General features: G+C 41.0%; 1 protein-coding gene across 2 annotated transcripts in view; it reads right to left on the bottom strand.

Moving 5' to 3' along the window:
- Positions 1-26,565, bottom strand: part of LOC139750903 (proline dehydrogenase 1, mitochondrial-like) — a 528,526-nt gene that overhangs the window by 17,904 nt on the left and 484,057 nt on the right. For both annotated transcript variants that reach the window (XM_071665786.1, XM_071665787.1), the window contains one exon: positions 9,726-9,968. In XM_071665786.1, the coding sequence (XP_071521887.1) occupies positions 9,726-9,968 (243 nt within the window). The remainder of the gene's footprint in view (positions 1-9,725; positions 9,969-26,565) is intronic.

Genomic DNA, 26,565 nt, shown 5'->3' with positions numbered 1-26,565 from the left:
GGGAGGCAAGTTGTTGGAAGCAGTGAAAAGTTTTTGTCGAGGATGTGAGGCATGTGTGTGTGTAGGAAGAGAGGAAAGTGATTGGTTCTCGGTGAATGTAGGTTTGCGGCAGGGGTGTGTGATGTCTCCATGGTTGTTTAATTTGTTTATGGATGGGGTTGTTAGGGAGGTGAATGCAAGAGCTTTGGAAAGAGGGGCAAGTATGAAGTCTGTTGTGGATGAGAGAGGTTGGGAAGTGAGTCAGTTGTTTGCTTATGATACAGCACTGGTGGCTGATTCATGTGAGAAACTGCAGAAGCTGGTGACTGAGTTTGGTAAAGTGTGTGAAAGAAGAAAGTTAAGAGTAAATGTGAATAAGAGCAAGGTTATTAGGTACAGTAGGGTTGAGGGTCAAGTCAATTGGGAGGTAAGTTTGAATGGAGCAAAACTGGAGGAAGTAAAGTGTTTTAGATATCTGGGAGTGGATCTGGCAGCGGATGGAACCATGGAAGCGGAAGTGTTGAATCATAGGGTGGGGGAGGGGGCGAAAATCCTGGGAGCGGGGGGCTGGAAATCCTCCCCTCTCGTTTTTTTTTCTAATTTTCCAAAAGAAGGAACAGAGAAGGGGGCCAGGTGAGGATATTCCCTCAAAGGCCCAGTCCTCTGTTCTTAACGCTACCTCGCTATCGCGGGAAATGGCATGAAATGGCATAGTATGAAAAAAAAAAAAAAAAAAAAAAAATATATATATATATATATATATATATATATATATATATATATATATATATATATATATATATATATATATATATATTAGAAAAGCAAACGGATTTGTATGTAGCATTTATGGATCTGGAGAAGGCATATGATAGAGTTGATAGAGATGCTCTGTGGAAGGTATTAAGAATATATGGTGTGGGAGGCAAGTTGTTAGAAGCAGTGAAAAGTTTTTATCTAGGATGTAAGGCATGGTTACGTGTAGGAAGAGAGGAGAGTGATTGGTTCTCAGTGAATGTAGGTTTGCGGCAGGGGTGTGTGATGTCTCCATGGTTGTTTAATTTGTTTATGGATGGGTTTGTTAGGGAGGTGAATGCAAGAGTTTTGGAAAGAGGGGCAAGTATGAAGTCTGTTGGGGATGAGAGAGCTTGGGAAGTGAGTCAGTTGTTGTTCGCTGATGATACAGCGCTGGTGGCTGATTCATGTGAGAAACTGCAGAAGCTGGTGACTGAGTTTGGTAAAGTGTGTGAAAGAAGAAAGTTAAGAGTAAATGTGAATAAGAGCAAGGTTATTAGGTACAGTAGGGTTGAGGGTCAAGTCAATTGGGAGGTAAGTTTGAATGGAGAAAAACTGGAGGAAGTAAAGCGTTTTAGATATCTGGGAGTGGATCTGGCAGCGGATGGAACCATGGAAGCAGAACTGGATCATAGGGTGGGGGAGGGGGCGAAAATCCTGGGAGCCTTGAAGAATGTGTGGAAGTCGAGAACATTATCTCGGAAAGCAAAAATGGGTATGTTTGAAGGAATGGTGGTTCCAACAATGTTGTATGGTTGCGAGGCGTGGGCTATGGATAGAGTTGTGCGCAGGAGGATGGATGTGCTGGAAATGAGATGTTTGAGGACAATGTGTGGTGTGAGGTGGTTTGATCGAGTAAGTAACGTAAGGGTAAGAGAGATGTGTGGAAATAAAAAGAGCGTGGTTGAGAGAGCAGAAGAGGGTGTTTTGAAATGGTTTGGGCACATGGAGAGAATGAGTGAGGAAAGATTGACCAAGAGAATATATGTGTTGGAGGTGGAGGGAACAAGGAGAAGTGGGAGACCAAATTGGAGGTGGAAAGATGGAGTGAAAAAGATTTTGTGTGATCGGGGCCTTCAAAATACTCACTCCATCTCCTTCTCACATCACCACTACTTGTCATCACCTCCCCATTAGCACCCTTCACTGAAGGTCCCATTTGCTCCCTTGTCTTACGCACTTTATTTACCTCCTTCCAGAACATCTTTTCATTCTCCCTAAAATTTAATGATACTCTCTCACCCCATCTCTCATTTGCCCTCTTTTTCACCTCTTGCACCTTTCTCCTGACCTCCTGTCTCTTTCTTTTACACATCTCCCACTCAATTGCATTTTTTCCCTCTTTCACTAATAATCTTGCTTCTTCATCCCACCACTCACTACCCTTTCTAATCAACCCACCTCCCACGCTTCTCATGCCACAAGCATCTTTTGCGCAATCCATCACTGATTCCCTAAATACATCCCATTCCTCCCCCACTCCCCTTACTTCCATTGTTCTCACCTTTTTCCATTCTGTACTCAGTCTCTCCTGGTACTTCCTCACACAAGTCTCCTTGCCAAGCTCACTTACTCTCACCACCCTCTTCACCCCAACATTCACTCTTCTTTTCTGAAAACCCATACAAATCTTCACCTTAGCCTCCACAAGATAATGATCAGACATCCCTCCAGTTGCACCTCTCAGCACATTTACATCCAAAAGTCTCTTTCGCGCGCCTGTCAATTAACACATAATCCAATAACGCTCTCTGGCCATCTCTCCTACTTACATACGTATACTTATGTATATCTCGCTTTTTAAACCAGGTATTTCCAATCACCAGTCCTTTTTCAGCACATAAATCTACAAGCTCTTCACCATTTCCATTTACAACACTGAACACCCCATGTATACCTATTATTCCCTCAACTGCCACAGGTGGAGGGAACGAGGAGAAGAGGGAGACCAAATTGGAGGTGGAAAGATGGAGTGAAAAAGATTTTGTGTGATCGGGGCCTGAACATGCAGGAGGGTGAAAGGAGGGCAAGGAATAGAGTGAATTGGAGCGATGTGGTATACCGGGGTTGACGTGCTGTCAGTGGATTGAATCAAGGCATGTGAAGCGTCTGGGGAAAACCATGGAAAGCTGTGTAGGTATGTATATTTGCGTGTGTGGACGTATGTATATACATGTGTATGGGGGGGGGGTTGGGCCATTTCTTTCGTCTGTTTCCTTGCGCTACCTCGCAAACGCGGGAGACAGCGACAAAGTATAATAAAAAAAAAAAATATATATATATATATATATATATATATATATATATATATATATATATATATATATATATATATATATATACAGAATTCATACTGTCTGCCATTATTTATTCCCATCGCCACTGTGCCACACATGAAATGACAACCCTCTCCCCCCCGCATGTGCATGAGTTAGCGCTAGGAAAAGACAACAAAGGCCACATTCGTTCACACTCAGTCTCTAGCTGTCATGTATAATGCACCAAAACCACAGCTCCCTTTCCACATCCACGCCCCACAAAACTTTCCATGGTTTACCCCAACCGCTTCACATGCCCTGGTTCAATCCATTGACAGCAAGTCCACCCCGGTATACCATATTGTTCGAATTCACTCTATTCCTTGCACGCCTTTCACCCTCCTGCATGTTCAGGCCCCAATCACTCAAAATCTTTTCCACTCAATCTTTCCACCTCCAATTTGGTCTTCCACTTCTCGTTCCCTCCACCTCTGACACATATATCCTTTTGGTCAATCTTTCCTCACTCATTCTCTCATGTGACCAAACCATTTCAAAACACCCTCTTCTGCTCTCTCAACCACACTCTTTTTATAACCACACATCTCTCTTACCCTTTAATTACTTACTCAATCAAACCACCTCACACCACATATTGTCCTCAAACATCTCATTTCGAGCACATCCACCCTCCTCCGCACAATTCTATCTACAGCCCACGCCTCGCAACCATGTAACATTGCTGGAACCACTATTCCTTCAAACGTACCCATTTTTGCTTTCCAAGATAACGTTCTCGACTTGCACACATTTTTAACGCTCTCAGAACTTTCACCCCCTTCCCCACCGTATGATTCACTTCCGCTTCCATGGTTCCATCCGCTGCCAAATCCACTCCCAGATATCTAAAACACTTCACTTCCTCCAGTTTTTCTCCATTCAAACTTACTTCCCAATTGACTTGTCCCTCAACCCTACTGTACCTAATTACCTTGCTCTTATTCACACTTACTCTCAGCTTTCTTCTTTTACAGACTTTACCAAACTCAGTCACCAGCTTCTGCAGTTTCTCACACAAATCGGTCACCAGCACTGTATCATATAATTATATATGATGTGGGAGGCAAGTTGATAGAAGCAGTGAAAAGTTTTTATCGAGGATGTAAGGCATGTGTAAGAGTAGGAAGAGAGGAAAGTGACTGGTTCTCAGTGAATGTTGGTTTGCAGCAGGGGTGCATGATGTCTCCATGGTCGTTTAATTTTTTTTATTGATGGGGTTGTTTTGGAGATGAATTGACGAGTTTTGAAGAGAGGGGCAAGTACGCAGTCTGTTATGGATGAGAGAGCTTGGGAAGTGAGTCAGTTGTTGTTCGCCGATGATACAGTGCTGGTTGCTGATTCGGGTGAGAAACTGCAGAAACTGGTGACTGAGTTTGGTAAAGTGTGTGAAAGAAGAAAGCTGAGAGCATATGTGAATAAGAGCAAGGTTAGTAGGTACAGTAGGGTTGAGGGACAAGCCAACTGGGAGGTATGTTTGAATGGAGAAAAACTGGAGAAAGTGAAGTGTTTTAGATATCTGGGAGTGGATTTGGCAGCAGATTGAACCATGAAAGTGGAAGTGAGACATAGGATGGGGAGGGGGCGAAAGTTCTGGGAGCGTTGAAGAATGTGCTCAAGTCGAGAACGTTATCTTGGAAATCAAAAATGGGTATGTTTGAAGGAATAGTGGTTCAGACAATGCTGTATGGTTGCGAGGCATGGGCTATAGATAGAGTTGTGCGGAAGAGGGTGGATGTGTTGGAAATGAGATGTTTGAGGACACTATGTGGTGTGAGGTGGTTTGATCGAGTAAGTAGTGAAAGGGTAAGAGAGATGTGTGGTAATAAAAAGAGTGTGGTTGAGAGAGCAGAAGAGGTTCTTTTGAAATGGTTTGGTCACATGAAGAGAATGAGTGAGGAAATATTGACCAAGAGGATATATGTGTCTGAGATGAAGGGAACGAGGAGAAGTGGGAGACCAAATTGGAGGTGAAGGGATGGAGTGAAAAAGATTTTGTGTGATCAGGGCCTGAACATGCAGAAGTGTAAAAGGCGTGCAAGGAATAAAGTGAATTGGAACGATGTGGTATACTGGGGTCGACGTGATGTCATTGGATTGAACCTGGGTATGTGACGCATCTGGGGTAAACTATAGAAAGTTCTGTGGGGCCTGGATGTGGAAAGGGAGCTGTGGTTTCTGTGCATTATATATGACAGCTAGAGAGTGAGTGTGAACAAATGTGGCCTTTGTTGTCTTTTCCTAGTGCTACCTCGCGCACATGGGGGGGAGGGCTTTGTCATTTCATGTGTGGCGGGGTGGCGACAGGAATGAATAACGGCAGACAATATGAATTATGTACGTGTATAAATGTATATGTCTGTGTGTGTATATATATGTATACGCTGAGATGTATAGGTATGTATATGTGCGTGTGTGGATGTGTATGTATATACATGTGTATGTGGGTGGGTTGGGCCATTCTTTCGTCTGATTCCTTGCACTACCATGCGAATGCAGGAGACAGCGACAAAGTATAATAAATAGATAAACATATAAATAATATGTTTTCCATACTATTCGCCATTTCCTGCATCAGCGAGGTAGCGTTAAGAAAAGAGGACTGGGCCTCTGAGGAAACATCCTCACCCAGCCCCCTTCTCTGTTCCTTACTTTGGAAAAAAAAAAAACCCAGAGGGGAGGATTTCCACCTAGCCGCTCCCTTCCCTTTTAGTCACCTTCTGCGACATGCAGGGAATACGCGGAAAGTATTCTTTCTCCCCTTTCCCTAGGGATAAAATACATAATATATATATATTTATTTATTTATTTTGCTTTGTCGCTGTCTCCCGCGTTTGCGAGGTAGCGCGAGGAAACAGACGAAAGAAATGGCCCAACCCACCCCCATACACATGTATATACATACACGTCCACACACGCATATATACATACCTATACATCTCAATGTACACATATATATACACACACAGACACATACATATATACCCATGCACACAATTCACACTGTCTGCCTTTATTCATTCCCATTGCCACCTCGCTACACATGGAATACCATCCCCCTCCCCCCTCATGTGTGCGAGGTAGCCCTAGGAAAAGACAACAAAGACCCCATTCGTTCACACTCAGTCTCTGGCTGTCATGCAATAATGCCCGAAACCACAGCTCCCTTTCCACATCCAGGCCCCACACAACTTTCCATGGTTTACCCCAGACGCTTCACATGCCCTGATTCAATCCACTGACAGCACGTCAACCCCGGTATACCACATCGATCCAATTCACTCTATTCCTTGCCCGCCTTTCACCCTCCTGCATGTTCAGGCCCCGATCACTCAAAATCTTTTTCACTCCATCTTTCCACCTCCAATTTGGTCTCCCACTTCTCCTCGTTCCCTCCACCTCCGACACATATATCCTCTTGGTCAATCTTTCCCCACTCATTCTCTCCATGTGCCCAAACCATTTCAAAACACCCTCTTCTGCTCTCTCAACCACACTCTTTTTATTTCCACACACCTCTCTTACCCTTACATTACTTACTCGATCAAACCACCTCACACCACACATTGTCCTTAAACATCTCATTTCCAGCACATCCACCCAGTCAGGAGTTAGTGAGAGGACAAGAGCAAGGGAAGGAGGAGCAGTACTCCTGAAACAGGAGTTGTGGGAGTATGTGATAGAATGTAAGAAAGTAAATTCTCGATTAATATGGGTAAAACTGAAAGTTGATGGAGAGAGATGGATGATTATTGGTGCATATGCACCTGGGCATGAGAAGAAAGATCATGAGAGGCAAGTGTTTTGGGAGCAGCTTAATGAGTGTGTTAGTGGTTTTGATGCACGAGACCGGTTTATAGTGATGGGTGATTTGAATGCAAAGGTGAGTAATGTGGCAGTTGAGGGAATAATTGGTATACATGGGGTGTTCAGTGTTGTAAATGGAAATGGTGAAGAGCTTGTAGATTTATGTGCTGAAAAAGGACTGGTGATTGGGAATACCTGGTTTAAAAAGCGAGATATACATAAGGATATGTATGTAAGTAGGAGAGATGGCCAGAGAGCGTTATTGGATTATGTGTTAATTGACAGGCGCGCGAAAGAGAGAGTTTTGGATGTTAATGTGCTGAGAGGTGCAACTGGAGGGATGTCTGATCATTATCTTGTGGAGGCTAAGGTGAAGATTTGTATGGGTTTTCAGAAAAGAAGAGTGAATGTTGGGGTGAAGAGGGTGGTGAGAGTAAGTGAGCTTGGGAAGGAGACTTGTGTGAGGAAGTACCAGGAGAGACTGAGTATAGAATGGAAAAAGGTGAGAACAATGGAAGTAAGGGGAGTGGGGGAGGAATGGGATGTATTTAGGGAATCAGTGATGGATTGCGCAAAAGATGCTTGTGGCATGAGAAGAGTGGGAGGTGGGTTGATTAGAAAGGGTAGTGAGTGGTGGGATGAAGAAGCAAGATTATTAGTGAAAGAGAAGAGAGAGGCATTTGGACGATTTTTGCAGGGAAAAAATGCAATTGAGTGGGGGATTATAAGAGAAAGAGACAGGAGGTCAAGAGAAACGTGCAAGAGGTGAAAAAGAGGGCAAATGAGAGTTGGGGTGAGAGAGTATCATTAAATTTTAGGGAGAATAAAAAGATGTTCTGGAAGGAGGTAAATAAAGTGCGTAAGACAAGGCAGCAAATGGGAACTTCAGTGAAGGGCGCAAATGGGGAGGTGATAACAAGTAGTGGTGATGTAAGAAGGAGATGGAGTGAGTATTTTGAAGGTTTGTTGAATGTGTTTGATGATATAGTGGCAGATATAGGGTGTTTTTGGTCGAGGTGGTGTGCAAAGTGAGAGGGTTAGGGAAAATGATTTGGTAAACAGAGAAGAGGTAGTAAAAGCTTTGCGGAAGATGAAAGCCGGCAAGGCAGCAGGTTTGGATGGTATTGTAGTGGAATTTATTAAAAAAGGGGGTGACTGTATTGTTGACTAGTTGGTAAGGTTATTTAATGTATGTATGACTCATGGTGAGGTGCATGAGGATTGGTGGAATGCTTGTATAGTGCCATTGTACAAAGGCAAAGGGAATAAAAGTGAGTGCTCCAATTACAGAGATATAAGTTTGTTGTGTATTCCTGGTAAATTATATGGGAAGGTATTGATTGAGAGGGTGAAGGCATGTACAGAGCATCAGATTGGGGAAGAGCAGTGTGGTTTCAGAAGTGGTAGAGGATGTGTGGATCAGGTGTTTGCTTTGAAGAATGTATGTGAGAAATACTTAGAAAAGCAAATGGATTTGTATGTAGCATTTATGGATCAGGAGAAGGCATATGATAGAGTTGACAGAGATGCTCTGTGGAGGGTATTAAGAATATATGGTGTGGGAGGTAAGTTGTTAGAAGAAGTTATAACTTTTTATCGAGGATGTAAGGCATATGTACATGTAGGAAGAGAGGAAAGTGATTGGCTCTCAGTGAATGTTGGTTTGCGGCAGGGGTGCGTGAGGTCTCCATGGTTGTTTAATTTGTTTATGGATGGGGTTCTTAGGGAGGTGAATGCAAGAGTTTTGGAAAGAGGGGCAAGTATGCAGGCTGTTGTGGATGAGAGAGCTTGGGAAGTGTCAGTTGTTGTTCGCTGATGATACAGCGCTGGTGGCTGATTCGTGTGAGAAACTGCAGAAGCTGGTGACTGAGTTTGGTACAGTATGTGAAAGAAGAAAGTTGAGAGTAAATGTGAATAAGAGCAAGGTTATTAGGTACAGTAGGTTTGGGGGACAAGTCAACTGGGAGGTAAGTTTGAATGGAGAAAAACTGGAGGAAGTGAAGTGATTTAGATATCTGGGAGTGGATTTGGTAGCGGATGGAACCATGGAAGCAGAAGTGAATCATAGGGTGGGGGAGGGGGCGAAAGTTCTGGGAGCGTTGAAAAATGTGTGGAAGGCAAGAACATCATCTTGGAAAGCAAAAATGGGTATGTTTAAAGGAACAGTGGTTCCAACAATGTTATGTGGTTCCTAGGCATGGGCTATAGATAGAGCTGTGTGGAGGAGGGTGAGGATTTTATCTGTTAGGCTCAGTCTTCTGTTCTTAACTACCTTGCTAACATGGGAAATGGGAAATAAGTATGAAAAAATATATATACAATTTCATGATCTAATAAATTCTTCACACTAGATTGGTTATAACATGTACACCAGCTGCCATCTATCAAAACTAACTGAAATAAAATACATAAAAATGAGAAGAGAATGAGACTGCTTGAATCACATAAAAATGTGAAGAGAATGAGACTGCTTAAATCACATAAAAATGAGAAGAGAATGAGACTGTTTGAATCCTCATCCACACACACACACACACACACACACACACACACACACACACACACACACACACATCCTAAATAAGATAATACACAAAGAAAACAACAAAGGTAATCCAGCAGACAAATTTCTACAGTGTCTCTAATCTAATACATTAAAACATATCTCTCACCCTACTGTTAAAACTAGAATACTTCAGTTAAATTATACTGTCATCATTATAAGTGATACATTCTATACATTGGAGCCCTTACAACCTTATGTGTCCTGATGCATATTTTTCAACAAGTAAAAAAGTTTAAGAAACACTGAAAAACTGTCACACAAACCTGCTCCATGTATGCGCCTCGTACAAGCTTAGCCCCAAAGTAAAATCTCTGACGATAAGACTGTTCAAGATCAAGAGAGATATTATTGAAAGTTTCCTTCAGATAACACTGGTATGTGTTGAAAACAATTGCTTTCTCTTGGTTATATTTCTTCATCATTTCTAAGGTAAGGCGGGAGATGGCAGGCTGGAAATAAGTTTGCTCTGCATCCACCATCACCCGTACATCACGTTCCTTGGCATACTGAAAGGTACAGCGGATGTTTAAGCATAATATTAGGGTGCTGATGTAAATATTATATCCTCTCTTGAGGGTACATAAAGAAAAAGAGATATACATATTTATATAATCTTTAAGTAATTCATTATAACTACAATCAACTATACTTCTAAAATGGTACTGCTTTTGTAGATATATTACAATGCATACTGTCATATAAACATGAGTTAATTACTCTGTTTCATATTTTTCTGCATAGATATGAAAAGTACTGATGCATTAGTAAAACAGCGTATATTACAAAATTATAAATACACAGGAGAATGAATTTTTTGGCTCAAAATTTTGCTTTAAGGATAATTACTTATAATGATCAACAAAATTTTTTAAGCTTCAAACACAGTTCAAAATATTAAAGAAAAAATGCTATACATCAAAACATGTTAAACAAGAAGTCATCCATGTAAAAGGTTAAAAAATAAATTAGTTAAAAATTCTTCTATCATAACTACCAAATTACTCATGAAATATTGTTCAATACAAAAGCAATTCATATATTTGAAAGTTAACTCATTGAATTTATAAATGGCAACAATAAGTTACCTGAAATTCTCATTTCCAACCTTGATCTAAGGTACTTTAGCAGCTAAAGACCATAATCTTTCACACAAACTGTTTATTGAAAGACCAAGGATTAAACAATCCTGCTTTGCACTAATATAGTACTGATACAACAAATAATGCAAAGGTACTGAACAGCGAAAATTAAATTTTCTTAAGTGATAAACTTATGATTTCGATGGTTCCATGAGTGGCAAAAAGAGTGCAACTCTAAATTACTATGCTTAAAGTACGTGTAATTGATGGAAAAAAATAAAAAATCAGGCTTTTTAGGCCCACTGAAACTATTTTTTTCAGACTGATTTCTAGGGAAGGGTTAATGTGCATGGCATGTAGGCATTATCAGTTCAGTCCACCAATCAACATACTGTATCATCATTACCTGTGGTTTCCAGTTTGGATCAGGTACATGCAACCTCTGATATCACTCAAACACATCCTTAACCATAACCAGTGTGTTAAAATGAAATATAAACATCCAGACTATAAGAGCTTCTTACTCTTTTCAATTTATCTACCATCTGTGTCCCATCCCCAGTCACTCCTCTGGCAGCATTTGAAATATCTCTAGTCTTACTGCATCTATATACCTTTTTGTCTACCTTTCCTTTCTGCAAATTTGACTGTACTACTGTACTTGTGTTACACATCTCCTTGACCATTTTATCATTTGACACTTTCTGCATTGCCATCCTAAATTTTCAAAATTTCATCCATACACTTTTCTTAAGGTGTCTTCACAGTGCATATCCTTCTCACATCTTCAATTCTCATTATACTACACAAGTTTCCCATCTCTAGTATTCTTAAACATGACTCATTATAAGCTATATAAACTGCTTTCACAATGATACATCAGAGTCGGGACAAGTGCTCTATTGCACAAACTTCTTACAAACTCTTCATAAAATCTTTCAACTCACAAAAGCTTTCATTGAACCCTAAATTTTTCCTCCTTGGATATCTAGTTTCACATTTAATTTTCTCATTACTATCCTTACAGGGCTATATTCCTGAACATTTTAACTCACACACAACTTCCAGGTTTTCACAATGCAGACTGAGAGTACACTATGACCTCCTGCCTCTTTCAAAAACTAGTCTTCATTCTATTCCAGATCACAAGTGGATCTTACCCCAAGAGACACCACCATATAAGATAACCATTCCAGCACCGCTTCCTTTCATACAGGTAGCAGCAAAACATCAACTGAAGTTCTTCCTTCACTGTCCTATCTCTTTTTGTTCTTTTAGTCCAAAAATCATGTGACATGTTCATCTACCTCCTGTTCTGTTAACTCTTCTAATTTTGATTTGGCCCACTTGGTGGCTAAGTCCTTGGATAATAATTTGTGTATGCCCATGTCTGGTTCTATGTGAGATCTTCATTGTCTTGTTCATGCACTGATATTGAACACTTTCAACTTTACTACACTTACCATCATATGCTCCTTATATTTCTACAATACACTTTTCTCTATCAAAGTAAATGGTTCTCTACAGCTTTATGCAAAAGATTTCTATGAAAGCTGTTTTAATAATTTTCCATGAAAGCTGTTTTAATAATGTCCTTAAATTTCTATTCCTCTGCAATTTGTCAATACCCTTTGTCTCTTCCTCAGTCCTAGAATTATTTGTTGCTCTCTGTCTTCAATTTTCTTCTAAAGCATTTGTGTTCTGTGTCACTGTTTGCATCTTCTATGACTTGTGTTCCAACATGTTACCAAAAATTCTATCTTGACCCTTCTCTCTAACTGTTTACTAACTCTGTACATACTCTCTTTTCTTTGACAATTTTTGCCATAATTCCATCAATAAGAATGAATCTGTAATTATATTCTTTCACTTGTGTTTTTGGACTCTGCCAGTAAGTGGTTTCATTGCAAGTAAGAAGTCACTTTTGGCAAGATTGTATTATTATTGGTGAAGGAAAGAATACAGCATTAATGTCAAATTTCTCACCCTAACGGAGTCCATATCACCTAATTCCTGTGTGGAAGACATACTCAAGACTGTGGGAGCCTTGTAAGTGGGTTTCTGGGGATGTGAAAATATCATTGGATGGTATTGCTGGTGAATTTCTTGAGAAAGGAGGTGACTGTGTTGTTCACCAGGTTAGTCAAGATTTTCAGTGTGTGTATGGATTACAGTGATGTGCCTGAGATTAGAAGACTACCTGTATAATGCCACTGTATAAAATCAAAAGGGGCAAAGATGAGTGTTTTAAAAATGCAGAATTGTTGTAAGCTTTTGTTGAGTGTAACTGGTAAGTTGCATGAATGAGTGGTGACTGAGACGGTAGTGGCATGCACAGAGATCAGATAAGGGAAGAACAGCACAGTTTCAGATATGGTAGATGTGTGGTTCATGTGTTTGCTTTCAGGAATGTGTGAGAGAAAAACAGAGAAACAGAGGGATTCATATGAGGTATTTATGAATCTAGAGAAAGCACATGGTAGGGCTGATAAAGATGCTCTGTGGAAAGTGCTACAGATATATGGTGCAGGAGGAAAGCTGTTAGAGGCAGTGAAGAGATTTTTTGCATATTTGTGGGGGTTGTTGAGAGGTTAGTTGTCGTTTGCTGATATGGAACTGATGGCAGATCTGAGCAAGAACTGCAGAAGTTTGTGTCTGGGTTTGGGGAATGTGAAAGGAGAAAGAAGAATATGAAAGTTATTAAAAGCAAGCTTATTAGGTTCAGCAAAGAAAAGAGAGAGGTTATTTGGATTGTGAGTTTGGATGGAAAGAACTTAAAGGATGAAGATTGTTTTAGATGCCTGGGAGTAGATATGAAAGCAAATGGAACCATGAGAGCTGAAGTTCGCCATACAGTGGTTGAGGAGGTAAAGGTCTTGGCACAATGGAGAATCTATGTAGAGATATGTCACTGTCTCAAGAGCAAAGATTAATGGTGTGGTAGTCCCATAAGTTTTGTATGGATGTAAAGTGTGGGCCTTAGACAAAAATGTGTAGGATAGGATGAATGTATTGGAAATAAAACATTTGAGGTCAATATGTGGTGTTAGGAAAGTTGATTGGATAAGATATAATAAGGTAAGAAAGACATGTGATAGTAAGAGGAGTAAGTACGAAAGGTCTGAAGAGGGTGTGCAGAAACACTCCGGACATAAGAAAAAGATGAGTGAGAAAAGGGTGACTAAGGAGATATACATGTCAGAAGTTGAAGGATCAAAGAAAAGGAAGAAATCAAAGAGGTGGAAGGATGGAGTGAAAGATCCTTTGAGTGCTTGAGGTCTGAGCATGCAGGAGGGTGTGAAACATGAAAGGGATAGAGCCAGGTGGAGTGATGTGGTCTACAAGGGGAAGATGTGCTGTTGTTGGGTTGAACCAGGGCAGATGAAGTGGTTGGGGGAAGCCACAGAAAGGTCTGTGGAGCTTGGCTGTGGACATGGGACTCTGGTTTCAGTGCATTATATGTCATGGATGTGAGCAAATGAACATTTTCTTTATCTGTTCTTGGTGCTACCTTGCTAATAAAGGAAATAGCAAATTTGTATGAAGGAAAAAAAATCATAAATTTTTTTTTTATATAACTATTTGCTGTTTCCCACATTAGTGGGATAGCACCAAAACACAGACAAGGAAAAGACCGCATTCACAAACTTACACTGATGATAATGATAATTCGTAATAATATTTTTTTTTTTTTTTTTTTTTATACTTTGTCGCTGTCTCCCGCGTTTGCGAGGTAGCGCAAGGAAACAGACGAAAGAAATGGCCCAACCCCCCCCCATACACATGTATATACATACGTCCACACACGCAAATATACATACCTACACAGCTTTCCATGGTTTACCCCAGACGCTTCACATGCCCCGGTATACCACATCGCTCCAATTCACTCTATTCCTTGCCCTCCTTTCACCCTCCTGCATGTTCAGGCCCCGATCACACAAAATCTTTTTCACTCCATCTTTCCACCTCCAATTTGGTCTCCCTCTTCTCCTCGTTCCCTCCACCTCCGACACATATATCCTATTGGTCAATCTTTCCTCACTCATTCTCTCCATGTGCCCAAACCACTTCAAAACACCCTCTTCTGCTCTCTCAACCACGCTCTTTTTATTTCCACACATCTCTCTTACCCTTACGTTACTCACTCGATCAAACCACCTCACACCACACATTGTCCTCAAACATCTCATTTCCAGCACATCCATCCTCCTGCGCACAACTCTATCCATAGCCCACGCCTCGCAACCATACAACATTGTTGGAACCACTATTCCTTCAAACATACCCATTTTTGCTTTCCAAGATAATGTTCTCGACTTCCACACATTCTTCAAGGCCCCCAGAATTTTCGCCCCCTCCCCCACCCTATGATCCACTTCCGCTTCCATGGTTCCATCCGCTGCCAGATCCACTCCCAGATATCTAAAACACTTCACTTCCTCCAGTTTTTCTCCATTCAAACTCACCTCCCAATTGACTTGACCCTCAACCCTACTGTACCTAATAACCTTGCTCTTATTCACATTTACTCTTAACTTTCTTCTTCCACACACTTTACCAAACTCAGTCACCAGCTTCTGCAGTTTCTCACATGAATCAGCCACCAGCGCTGTATCATCAGCGAACAACAACTGACTCACTTCCCAAGCTCTCTCATCCCCAACAGACTTCATACTTGCCCCTCTTTCCAAAACTCTTGCATTTACCTCCCTAACAACCCCATCCATAAACAAATTAAACAACCATGGAGACATCACACACCCCTGCCGCAAACCTACATTCACTGAGAACCAATCACTTTCCTCTCTTCCTACACGTACACATGCCTTACATCCTCGATAAAAACTTTTCACTGCTTCTAACAACTTTCTTCCCACACCATATATTCTTAATACCTTCCACAGAGCATCTCTATCAACTCTATCATATGCCTTTTCCAGATCCATAAATGCTACATACAAATCCATTTGCTTTTCTAAGTATTTCTCACATACATTCTTCAAAGCAAACACCTGACCCACACATCCTCTACCACTTCTGAAACCACACTGCTCTTCCCCAATCTGATGCTCTGTACATGCCTTCACCCTCTCAATCAATACCCTCCCATATAATTTACCAGGAATACTCAACAAACTTATACCTCTGTAATTTGAGCACTCACTCTTATCCCCTTTGCCTTTGTACAATGGCACTATGCACGCATTCCGCCAATCCTCAGGCACCTCACCATGAGTCATACATACATTAAATAACCTTACCAACCAGTCAACAATACAGTCACCCCCTTTTTTAATAAATTCCACTGCAATACCATCCAAACCTGCTGCCTTGCCGGCTTTCATCTTCCGCAAAGCTTTCACTACCTCTCCTCTGTTTACCAAATCATTTTCCCTAACCCTCTCACTTTGCACACCACCTCGACCAAATAATAATAATAATAATAATAATAATAATAATAATAATAATAATAATATATTCTGTACACAGTCTCTCCTGATACTTCTTCACACAGGTCTCCTTCCCAAGCTCACTTACTCTCACCACCTTCTTCACCCCAACATTCACTCTTCTTTTCTGAAAACCCATACTAATCTTCACCTTAGCCTCCACAAGATAATGATCAGACATCCCTCCAGTTGCACCTCTCAGCACATTGACATCCAAAAGTCTCTCTTTCGCACGCCTGTCAATTAACACGTAATCCAATAACGCTCTCTGGCCATCTCTCCTACTTACATAAGTATACTTATGTATATCTCGCTTTTTAAACCAGGTATTCCCAATCATCAGTCCTTTTTCAGCACATAAATCTACAAGCTCTTCACCATTTCCATTTACAACACTGAACACCCCATGCATACCAATTATTCCCTCAACTGCCACATTACTCACCTTTGCATTCAAATCACCCATCACTATAACCCGGTCTCGTGCATCAAAACCGCTAACACACTCATTTAGCTGCTCCCAAAACACTTGCCTCTCATGATCTTTCTTCTCATGCCCAGGTGCATATGCACCAATAATCACCCACCTCTCTCCATCAACTTTCAATTTTACCCATATTAATCGGGAATTTATTTTCTTACATTCTGTGTACAGAATGGAAAAAGGTGAGAACAATGGAAGTAAGGGGAGTGGGGGAGGAATGGGATGTATTTAGGGAATCAGTGATGGATTGCGCAAAAGATGCTTGTGGCATGAGAAGAGTGGGAGGTGGGCTGTTTAGAAAGGGTAGTGAGTGGTGGGATGAAGAAGTAAGAGTATTAGTGAAAGAGAAGAGAGAGGCATTTGGACGATTTTTGCAGGGAAAAAATGCAATTGAGTGGGAGAAGTATAAAAGAAAGAGACAGGAGGTCAAGAGAAAGGTGCAAGAGGTGAAAAAAAGGGCAAATGATAGTTGGGGTGAGAGACTATCAGTAAATTTTAGGGAGAATAAAAAGATGTTCTGGAAGGAGGTAAATAGGGTGCGTAAGACAAGGGAGCAAATGGGAACTTCAGTGAAGGGCGTAAATGGGGAGGTGATAACAAGTAGTGGTGATGTGAGAAGGAGATGGAATGAGTATTTTGAAGGTTTGTTGAATGTGTCTGATGACAGAGTGGCAGATATAGGGTGTTTGGGTCGAGGAGGTGTGCAAAGTGAGAGGGTTAGGGAAAATGATTTGGTGAACAGAGAAGAGGTAGTAAAAGCTTTGCGGAAGATGAAAGCCGGCAAGGCAGCAGGTTTGGATGGTATTGCAGTGGAATTTATTAAAAAAGGGGGTGACTGTATTGTTGACTGGTTGGTAAGGTTATTTAATGTATGTATGACTCATGGTGAGGTGCCTGAGGATTGGCGGAATGCGTGCATAGTGCCATTGTACAAAGGCAAAGGGGATAAGAGTGAGTGCTCAAATTACAGAGGTATAAGTTTGTTGAGTATTCCTGGTAAATTATATGGGAGGGTATTGATTGAGAGGGTGAAGGCATGTACAGAGCATCAGATTGGGGAAGAGCAGTGTGGTTTCAGAAGTGGGAGAGGATGTGTGGATCAGGTGTTTGCTTTGAAGAATGTATGTGAGAAATACTTAGAAAAGCAAATGGATTTGTATGTAGCATTTATGGATCTGGAGAAGGCATATGATAGAGTTGATAGAGATGCTCTGTGGAAGGTATTAAGAATATATGGTGTGGGAGGCAAGTTGTTAGAAGCAGTGAAAAGTTTTTATCGAGGATGTAAGGCATGTGTACGTGTAGGAAGAGAGGAAAGTGATTGGTTCTCAGTGAATGTAGGTTTGCGGCAGGGGTGTGTGATGTCTCCATGGTTGTTTAATTTGTTTATGGATGGGGTTGTTAGGGAGGTAAATGCAAGAGTTTTGGAAAGAGGGGCAAGTATGAAGTCTGTTGGGGATGAGAGAGCTTGGGAAGTGAGTCAGTTGTTGTTCGCTGATGATACAGCGCTGGTGGCGGATTCATGTGAGAAACTGCAGAAGCTGGTGACGGAGTTTGGTAAAGTGTGTGGAAGAAGAAAGTTAAGAGTAAATGTGAATAAGAGCAAGGTTATTAGGTACAGTAGGGTTGAGGGTCAAGTCAATTGGGAGGTGAGTTTGAATGGAGAAAAACTGGAGGAAGTGAAGTGTTTTAGATATCTGGGAGTGGATCTGTCAGCGGATGGAACCATGGAAGCGGAAGTGGATCATAGGGTGGGGGAGGGGGCGAAAATTTTGGGAGCCTTGAAAAATGTGTGGAAGTCGAGAACATTATCCCGGCAAGCAAAAATGGGTATGTTTGAAGGAATAGTGGTTCCAACAATGTTGTATGGTTGCGAGGCGTGGGCTATGGATAGAGTTGTGCGCAGGAGGATGGATGTGCTGGAAATGAGATGTTTGAGGACAATGTGTGGTGTGAGGTGGTTTGATCGAGTAAGTAACGTAAGGGTAAGAGAGATGTGTGGAAATAAAAAGAGCGTGGTTGAGAGAGCAGAAGAGGGTGTTTTGAAATGGTTTGGGCACATGGAGAGAATGAGTGAGGAAAGATTGACCAAGAGGATATATGTGTCGGAGGTGGAGGGAACGAGGAGAAGAGGGAGACCAAATTGGAGGTGGAAAGATGGAGTGAAAAGGATTTTGTGTGATCGGGGCCTGAACATGCAGGAGGGTGAAAGGAGGGCAAGGAATAGAGTGAATTGGAGCGATGTGGTATACAGGGGTTGACGTGCTGTCAGTGGATTGAATCAAGGCATGTGAAGCGTCCGGGGTAAACCATGGAAAGCTGTGTAGGTATGTATATTTGCGTGTGTGGACGTGTGTATGTACATGTGTATGGGGAGGGTTGGGCCATTTCTTTCGTCTGTTTCCTTGCGCTACCTCGCAAACGCGGGACACAGCGACAAAGTATGAAAAAAAAAAAAAAAAAAAAAAAAAAAATAATATATTATAATAATAATAATAATAATAATAATAATAATAATAATAATAATAATAATAATATATTATAATAATAATAATAATAATAATAATAATAATAATAATAATAATAATAATGAATTCCAATGTGATATGGTTGCGAGGTGTGGGCTATAGATAGAGTTGTGCGGAGGAGGATGAATGTGCTGGATATGTGATGTTTGAGGACATTATGTGGTGTGAGGTTGTTTGATTGAGTAAGTAATAATAGGGTAAGAGAGATGTGTGGTAATAAAAAGAGTGTGGTTGAGAGAGCAGAAGAGGGTATTTTGAAGTGGTTTGGTCACATGGAGAGAATGAGTGAGGAAAGATTGACCAAGAGGATATATGTGTCAGAGGTGGAGGGAACGAGAAGTGGGAGACCAAATTGGAGGTGGAAAGATGGAGTGAAAAAGCTTTTGAGTAATCGGGGCCTGAACATGCAGGAGGGTGAAAGGCGTGCAAGGAATAGAGTGAATTGGAATGATGTGGTATACCAGGGTCGACTGGCTGTCAATGGATTGAACCAGGTCATGTGAAGTGTATGGGGTAAACCATGGAAAGTTCTGTGGGGCCTGGATGTGGAAAGGGAGCTGTGGTTTTGGTGCATCATTACATGACAGACAGAGACTGAGTGTGAACGAATGTGACCTTTGTTGTCTTTTCCTAGTGCTACCTTGCACACATGTAAGGGGATGGGGTTGTTATTTCATGTGTGGTGAGGTGGCGATGGGAATGAATAAAGGCAGACAGTATGGATTATGTACATGTGTATACATGTATATGTCTGTGTGTGTGTATATATATATGTATACATTGAGATGTATAGGTATGTATATTTGCGTGTGTGGATGTGTATGTATATACATTTGTATGTGGGTGGGTTGGGCCATTCTTTCATCTGTTTCCTTGCGCTACCTCACTAATGCAGGAGACAGCGACAAAAGTAAAAAATAAATGAAATAATAATAATAATAATAATAATAATGATAATGAGAATTTTGAATTCTTTTCTTTTTTTCAAACTTGTCAGCAGTTTCCTGCATCAACAGGTAGTGTCCAGAACAGAAGAAGAGGTGATCTCATTCACTCACACTCATTCTCAAGCTGTAGAAATGTAGTGCACTGAAACCACAGCCACCCTCTCCATAACCAGGCCCCACAGACCCTTCCACAGTTTCCCTCACATTGCTTCATATGCCTAGGGTTAGTCCAATGACAACATGTTGACCCCTGTTTACCACACTGCTTCAATTCACACTATCTCATGCATGCATATCACCCTCCTACATGCTTAGGCTCCAAGCACTAAAAACCTAATTCACTCCATCCTCCCATCTCCAATTCAGCTCCCCTCCTCTTCTTGTAACCTTCACTTCTGACATGCTTATCCTTTTTATCAACTTTTCACTTATCCTCCCCATATGTTTAAACTATTTCAGCAGCTCACATTCTTCGGCTCTCTCAATCATTCTTTTCTTATTACCACAATTCCCTCTTACCCTACCATTTCTTACTAAATCAACCATCCTTAAACCACATAGTGTACTCACACATTTCATTTCCAACATATCTTCTTTCAACTCATTTTCATCTATTGCCCATGCCATGCATCCATACAACAGAGTTGGGGCTACTATAACTAAACACATCCTTCTTTGCCCTCCCCAACAGTGTGCTTTCTTTCTAAACATTCCTCAATGTTCCTAAAACCTTCACCCCCTCATCCATTTACTTCCTGACCCATGGTTCCATTTGCTGCCAATTACCTCCCATGTGTCTAAAACTTTTCATTTCATTTTTTCCCATTCTAACTCACACCCTAAGTAACATTTCACTTTGCACTTCTAAACCTTTCCTTTATTCACATTTACTCTTAATTTTCTTTTGCACATTCTAAGACACCAACTGCAATTTCTCACTCAAATCTACCACCAGTAATGTATCATCAACAAACAACTGATTCGCCTCCCTGGTCCCCCGTACCCTCAGCAGAATTATTTATGTTTTGATGGCTGTTCCCTCTCAGAACTCCCATCAAAGAGGGTGGACATGGCAAAAAAGTCTCCACTTATCCCTCTCCTTACATGACTTCCATACATACACCATTCCATGCATTCTTACCCCATTTCTCTCCCCTCAGTACTCTTCCACTCTATTTTCCCAAGTCACAGGTGGTCTTCCTCTCACATCAACCCTTTAATCATACTATCATACACTTTCCTTATAAACCCCCCTTCTTGCATTCCTTGCACATACCCAAACTACCTCTAAGTGTTACATTTCACCCAATCAACCACTCCACAATTTATTCCCTTTGTATTACCTGCCATGCCAAATCCTTAATATACAACTGTATTACTTTCTTCATTCCATCTAGTCATTCCACATGCTCCTCTCAAATAACCTATTTCACAGTCTGGATTCTAGACCTCTGTGAGTCATCCCATGTTAATTTTTTGGTTGCATAGGGTCAGAAGGACTATGCTGTCCCTTTTTCCTTTCTTCACTTCCATACTTACACCTCACCCTTCATTATTCAATTAAAAGACCCAATAATTCTTCTACCATATACTGCCCCCTCCCTTGTCTCTCATTCTATATCACCATACTTATTCAAGACAGCTCCCAATACTAAATTCTACAACTTCTTCCAGTCTTTCTCCCCTATATCTATAACATAGTTTAGTACACTCTTTTTTAGCTCTATAGCCCTTATAGTTTCAGTGTTTCCTTTCAAACATCATTACTATACTTTTATTTTTTTGCCGCTGTCTCCCGCGTTTGCGAGGTAGCGCAAGGAAACAGATGAAAGAAATGGCCCAACCCACCCCCATACACATGTATATACATACGTCCACACACGCAAATATACATACCTACACAGCTTTCCATGGTTTACCCCAGACGCTTCACATGCCCCGATTCAATCCACTGACAGCACGTCAACCCCGGTATACCACATCGCTCCAATTCACTCTATTCCTTGCCCTCCTTTCACCCTCCTGCATGTTCAGGCCCCGATCACACAAAATCTTTTTCACTCCATCTTTCCACCTCCAATTTGGTCTCCCTCTTCTCCTCGTTCCCTCCACCTCTGACACATATATCCTCTTGGTCAATCTTTCCTCACTCATTCTCTCCATGTGCCCAAACCATTTCAAAACACCCTCTTCTGCTCTCTCAACCACGCTCTTTTTATTTCCACACATCTCTCTTACCCTTACGTTACTTACTCGATCAAACCACCTCACACCACACACTGTCCTCAAACATCTCATTTCCAGCACATCCATCCTCCTGCGCACAACTCTATCCATAGCCCACGCCTCGCAACCATACAACATTGTTGGAACCACTATTCCTTCAAACATACCCATTTTTGCTTTCCGAGATAATGTTCTCGACTTCCACACATTCTTCAAGGCCCCCAGAATTTTCGCCCCCTCCCCCACCCTATGATCCACTTCCGCTTCCATGGTTCCATCCGCTGCCAGATCCACTCCCAGATATCTAAAACACTTCACTTCCTCCAGTTTTTCTCCATTCAAACTCACCTCCCAATTGACTTGACCCTCAACCCTACTGTACCTAATAACCTTGCTCTTATTCACATTTACTCTTAACTTTCTTCTTTCACACACTTTACCAAACTCAGTCACCAGCTTCTGCAGTTTCTCACATGAATCAGCCACCAGCACTGTATCATCAGAGAACAACAACTGACTCACTTCCCAAGCTCTCTCATCCAAAACAGACTTCATACTTGCCCCTCTTTCCAAAACTCTAGCATTCACCTCCCTAACAACCCCATCCATAAACAAATTAAACAACCATGGAGACATCACACACCCCTGCCGCAAACCTACATTCACTGAGAACCAATCACTTTCCTCTCTTCCTACACGTACACATGCCTTACATCCTCGATAAAAACTTTTCACTGCTTCTAACAACTTGCCTCCCACACCATATATTCTTAATACCTTCCACAGAGCATCTCTATCAACTCTATCATATGCCTTCTCCAGATCCATAAATGCTACATACAAATCCATTTGCTTTTCTAAGTATTTCTCACATACATTCTTCAAAGCAAACACCTGATCCACACATCCTCTACCACTTCTGAAACCACACTGCTCTTCCCCAATCTGATGCTCTGTACATGCCTTCACCCTCTCAATCAATACCCTCCCATATAATTTACCATACTATAATTTACTATACTTTTACTTGTATTTATCTTCAATCATCTATGCATATACACATCATAAAACACACTCACAACCTTCTGCACTTCCTCCTTCACTCTCAGCAAACAGCACAATTTCAACCACAAACTGGATTGTTTGTAGATGATACTGCCACCATACCTCACGAACAAACTCCATCACTACATCCCTTTCCCCTAATTTTGCTTTCATCTCTCTTATCACTCCATCCATATTTTTCTTCACACTTGATTACCATCTACCATGTAAGGAAGTTAACACCAGGACCAGACAAAGGAAGGCCACATCCAATCGCGTTCATACCCTGGTTGTCCACTGACAGCCCGCTGACCCCTGTAAACCTCATTATTACAGTTCACACCATCCCGATGTGTGCCTTTCACCCTCCTGAATGTTCAGGCCCTACTCGCTCAAAATAATTTTCACTCCATCCTTTCATCTCCAATTTGGTTTTCCCAATCTCCTTGTTCCCTCCAATTCTGACACATATATCTTCTTTGTCAACCTTTCCTCACGCATTCCCTCTAAATGTCCAAACCATTTTCACCCTCTTTTGCTATCTCAACCACACTCTTTTTAAGACCATACCTTTCTCTTATCTTTCTATTATTTTCTTGATCAAACCACTTCATGCCACATATTGTCCTCAAACATTTAATTTCCTAAACATCCACCCTCGTCCAAACAGCTTTATCGATAGCCTATGCCTTGCATCCATATAATGTTGGGACTGCAATACCTTCAAGACACCCATTTCTGCCCTCTCAGATAATGATCTCTCTTTCCACACATTCTTCAGTGCTTCCAAAACCTTTGCCCCTTTACCCACTGTATGACACACTTCTGCTTCCATGGTTCCATTTGCAGACATGTGCACTCCTAGGTATGTAAAACACTTCACTTCAACCAATTTTTCCCCATTCAAACTCACACCCCAACTAGCCTCTCCATCAACCCTACTAAACCCAATAACCTTGCTTTTATTCACATTTACCTTCAATTTCCTCTTTTCACACACTCTTCCAAACTCAGTCACCAACATTTGCAATTTCTCACTTGAATCTGCCACCAGTGCTGCATCATCAGAAAACAACAACTGACTCACCTCCCAAGCCCTCTCATCCCCTACAGACTGCATGCGCACCCCTCTCATCAAGACGCATATACCTCCCTCACCATCCCATCCATAAACAAATTAAACAACTATGGTGCTACCACACACACCCTGCTGCAAACCAACTTTCACATGGAAGCAATCACTCTCTTCTCTTCCTACTTGTACACATGCCTTACACCCCCTAATAAAAATTTTTCACTGCTTCTGTTATTAAGACTTTCCATAATGCATCTCTATCAACTCTATCATATGCTTTCTCTAGGTCCATGAATGCCTCACAGAAATCCAACTATTTCCCTAAGTATTTCTTTTTTTTTAATTTTCCAAAAGAAGGAACAGAGGGGGCCAGGTGAGGATATTCCGAAAAAGGCCCAGTCCTCTGTTCTTAACGCTACCTCGCTAATGCGGGAAATGGCGAATAGTTTGAAAAAAAAAAAAAAAAAAAAAAAAAAAAATTCTTATACGCATTCTTTAAACCAAACATCTGATCCACACCTTCTGAAACCATACTGCTCCTCCCCAATCTGAAGCTCTGTATATGCCCTCACCCTGTCAATCAATACCCTTCCATACAACTTACTAGGTACACTTAACAAACTTATACCTCTGTAGTTTGAGCAATCATCTTTATCCCCCTTGCTATTATACAATGACTCTATACATGCATTCCACCAATTGTTAAGTGCCTCACCATGATCCATTCATACACTGACAATCCTATGTAACCTATCAACAACACATTCATTCCCTTTTCTTCATAAAGTCAACTGCAATACCATCCACTCTAGCTGCCTTGCCACATTTCATCTTACATATGGCTTTAACAACCATTTCTCTCTTCACTAAACTACTATTCATGACTCTATCACTTTGCATAACACCCTAACATAAACACCCTACATTTGCCATCCTGTTGTGAACCACATTCAACAGTCCTTCAAAATATTGTCTCCATCTCCAACTCACTTCAATACTATCTGTTACCATTTCCCCTTTTGCTACCTGCACCAAGGTTCCTCCTGCTTATCTAGTTTTTTCCACATTATATAATAATAATGATCATAATAATAATAATAATAATAATGATAATAATAATGATAATAATAATTATAATAATAATTATAATAATAATAATAACAATAACATATTATTCATATATTTATTATACTTTATCGCTGTCTCCCGCATTAGCGAGGTAGTGCAAGGAAACAGACAAAAGAATGGCCCAACCCACCTACATACACATGTATATACATACACGTCCACACACGCACATATACATACCTATACATTTCAACATGTACATATATATACATACACAGACATATATATATGTATATAATTCATACTTGCTGCCTTTATTCATTCCTATTGCCACCCTGCCACACATGAAATGATGCCCCCTCTCCACAATCATTCTCTAGCTGTCATGTATAATGCACTGAAACCACAGCTCCCCCTCCACCTCCAGGCCCCACAAAACTTTCCATGGTTTACCCAAGACATTTCACATGCCCTGGTTCAATCTACTGACAGCAAGTCGACCCCAGTATACCACATCATTCCAATTCACTCTATTCCTTGCACGCCTTTCAACCTCCTGCATGTTCAGGCCCCAGTCGCTCAAAATTGAAGAATGACGAAGAATGACCGCATTCATTCACATCCTTTTTATCAGCAGTCATATGTAATGCACAAGAACCATATCTCCCTGTCCACAACATAAAATAATAATAATAATAATAATAATAATAATAATAATAATAATAATAATAATCATAATAATAATAATAATAATAATAATAATAATAATAATAATACATTTTTATTTATTTTATTTATTTTGCTTTGTCGCTGTCTCCCGCATTGGTGAGGTAGCGTAAGGAAACAGACGAAAGAATGGCCCAACCCACCCACATATACATGTATATACATACACGTCCACACATGCAAATATACATACCTATACATCTCAACGTATACATATATATTCACACACAGACATGTACATATATACACATGTACATAATTCATACTGTCTGCCTTTATTCATTCCCATCGCCACCTCATCACACATGAAATAACAACCCCCTCCCCCTCATGTGTGCTAGGTAGCGCTAGGAAAAGGCAACAAAGGCCACATTCATTCACACTCAGTCTCTAGCTGTCATGTGTAATGCACCGAAACCACAGCTCCCTTTCCACATCCAGGCCCCACACAACTTTCCATGGTTTACCCTAGA

This window comes from Panulirus ornatus, chromosome 10 (genome assembly GCF_036320965.1).
Source record: "Panulirus ornatus isolate Po-2019 chromosome 10, ASM3632096v1, whole genome shotgun sequence".
Lineage (NCBI taxonomy): Eukaryota > Metazoa > Arthropoda > Malacostraca > Decapoda > Palinuridae > Panulirus > Panulirus ornatus.
This window is presented reverse-complemented; position numbering and strand designations above follow the sequence as displayed.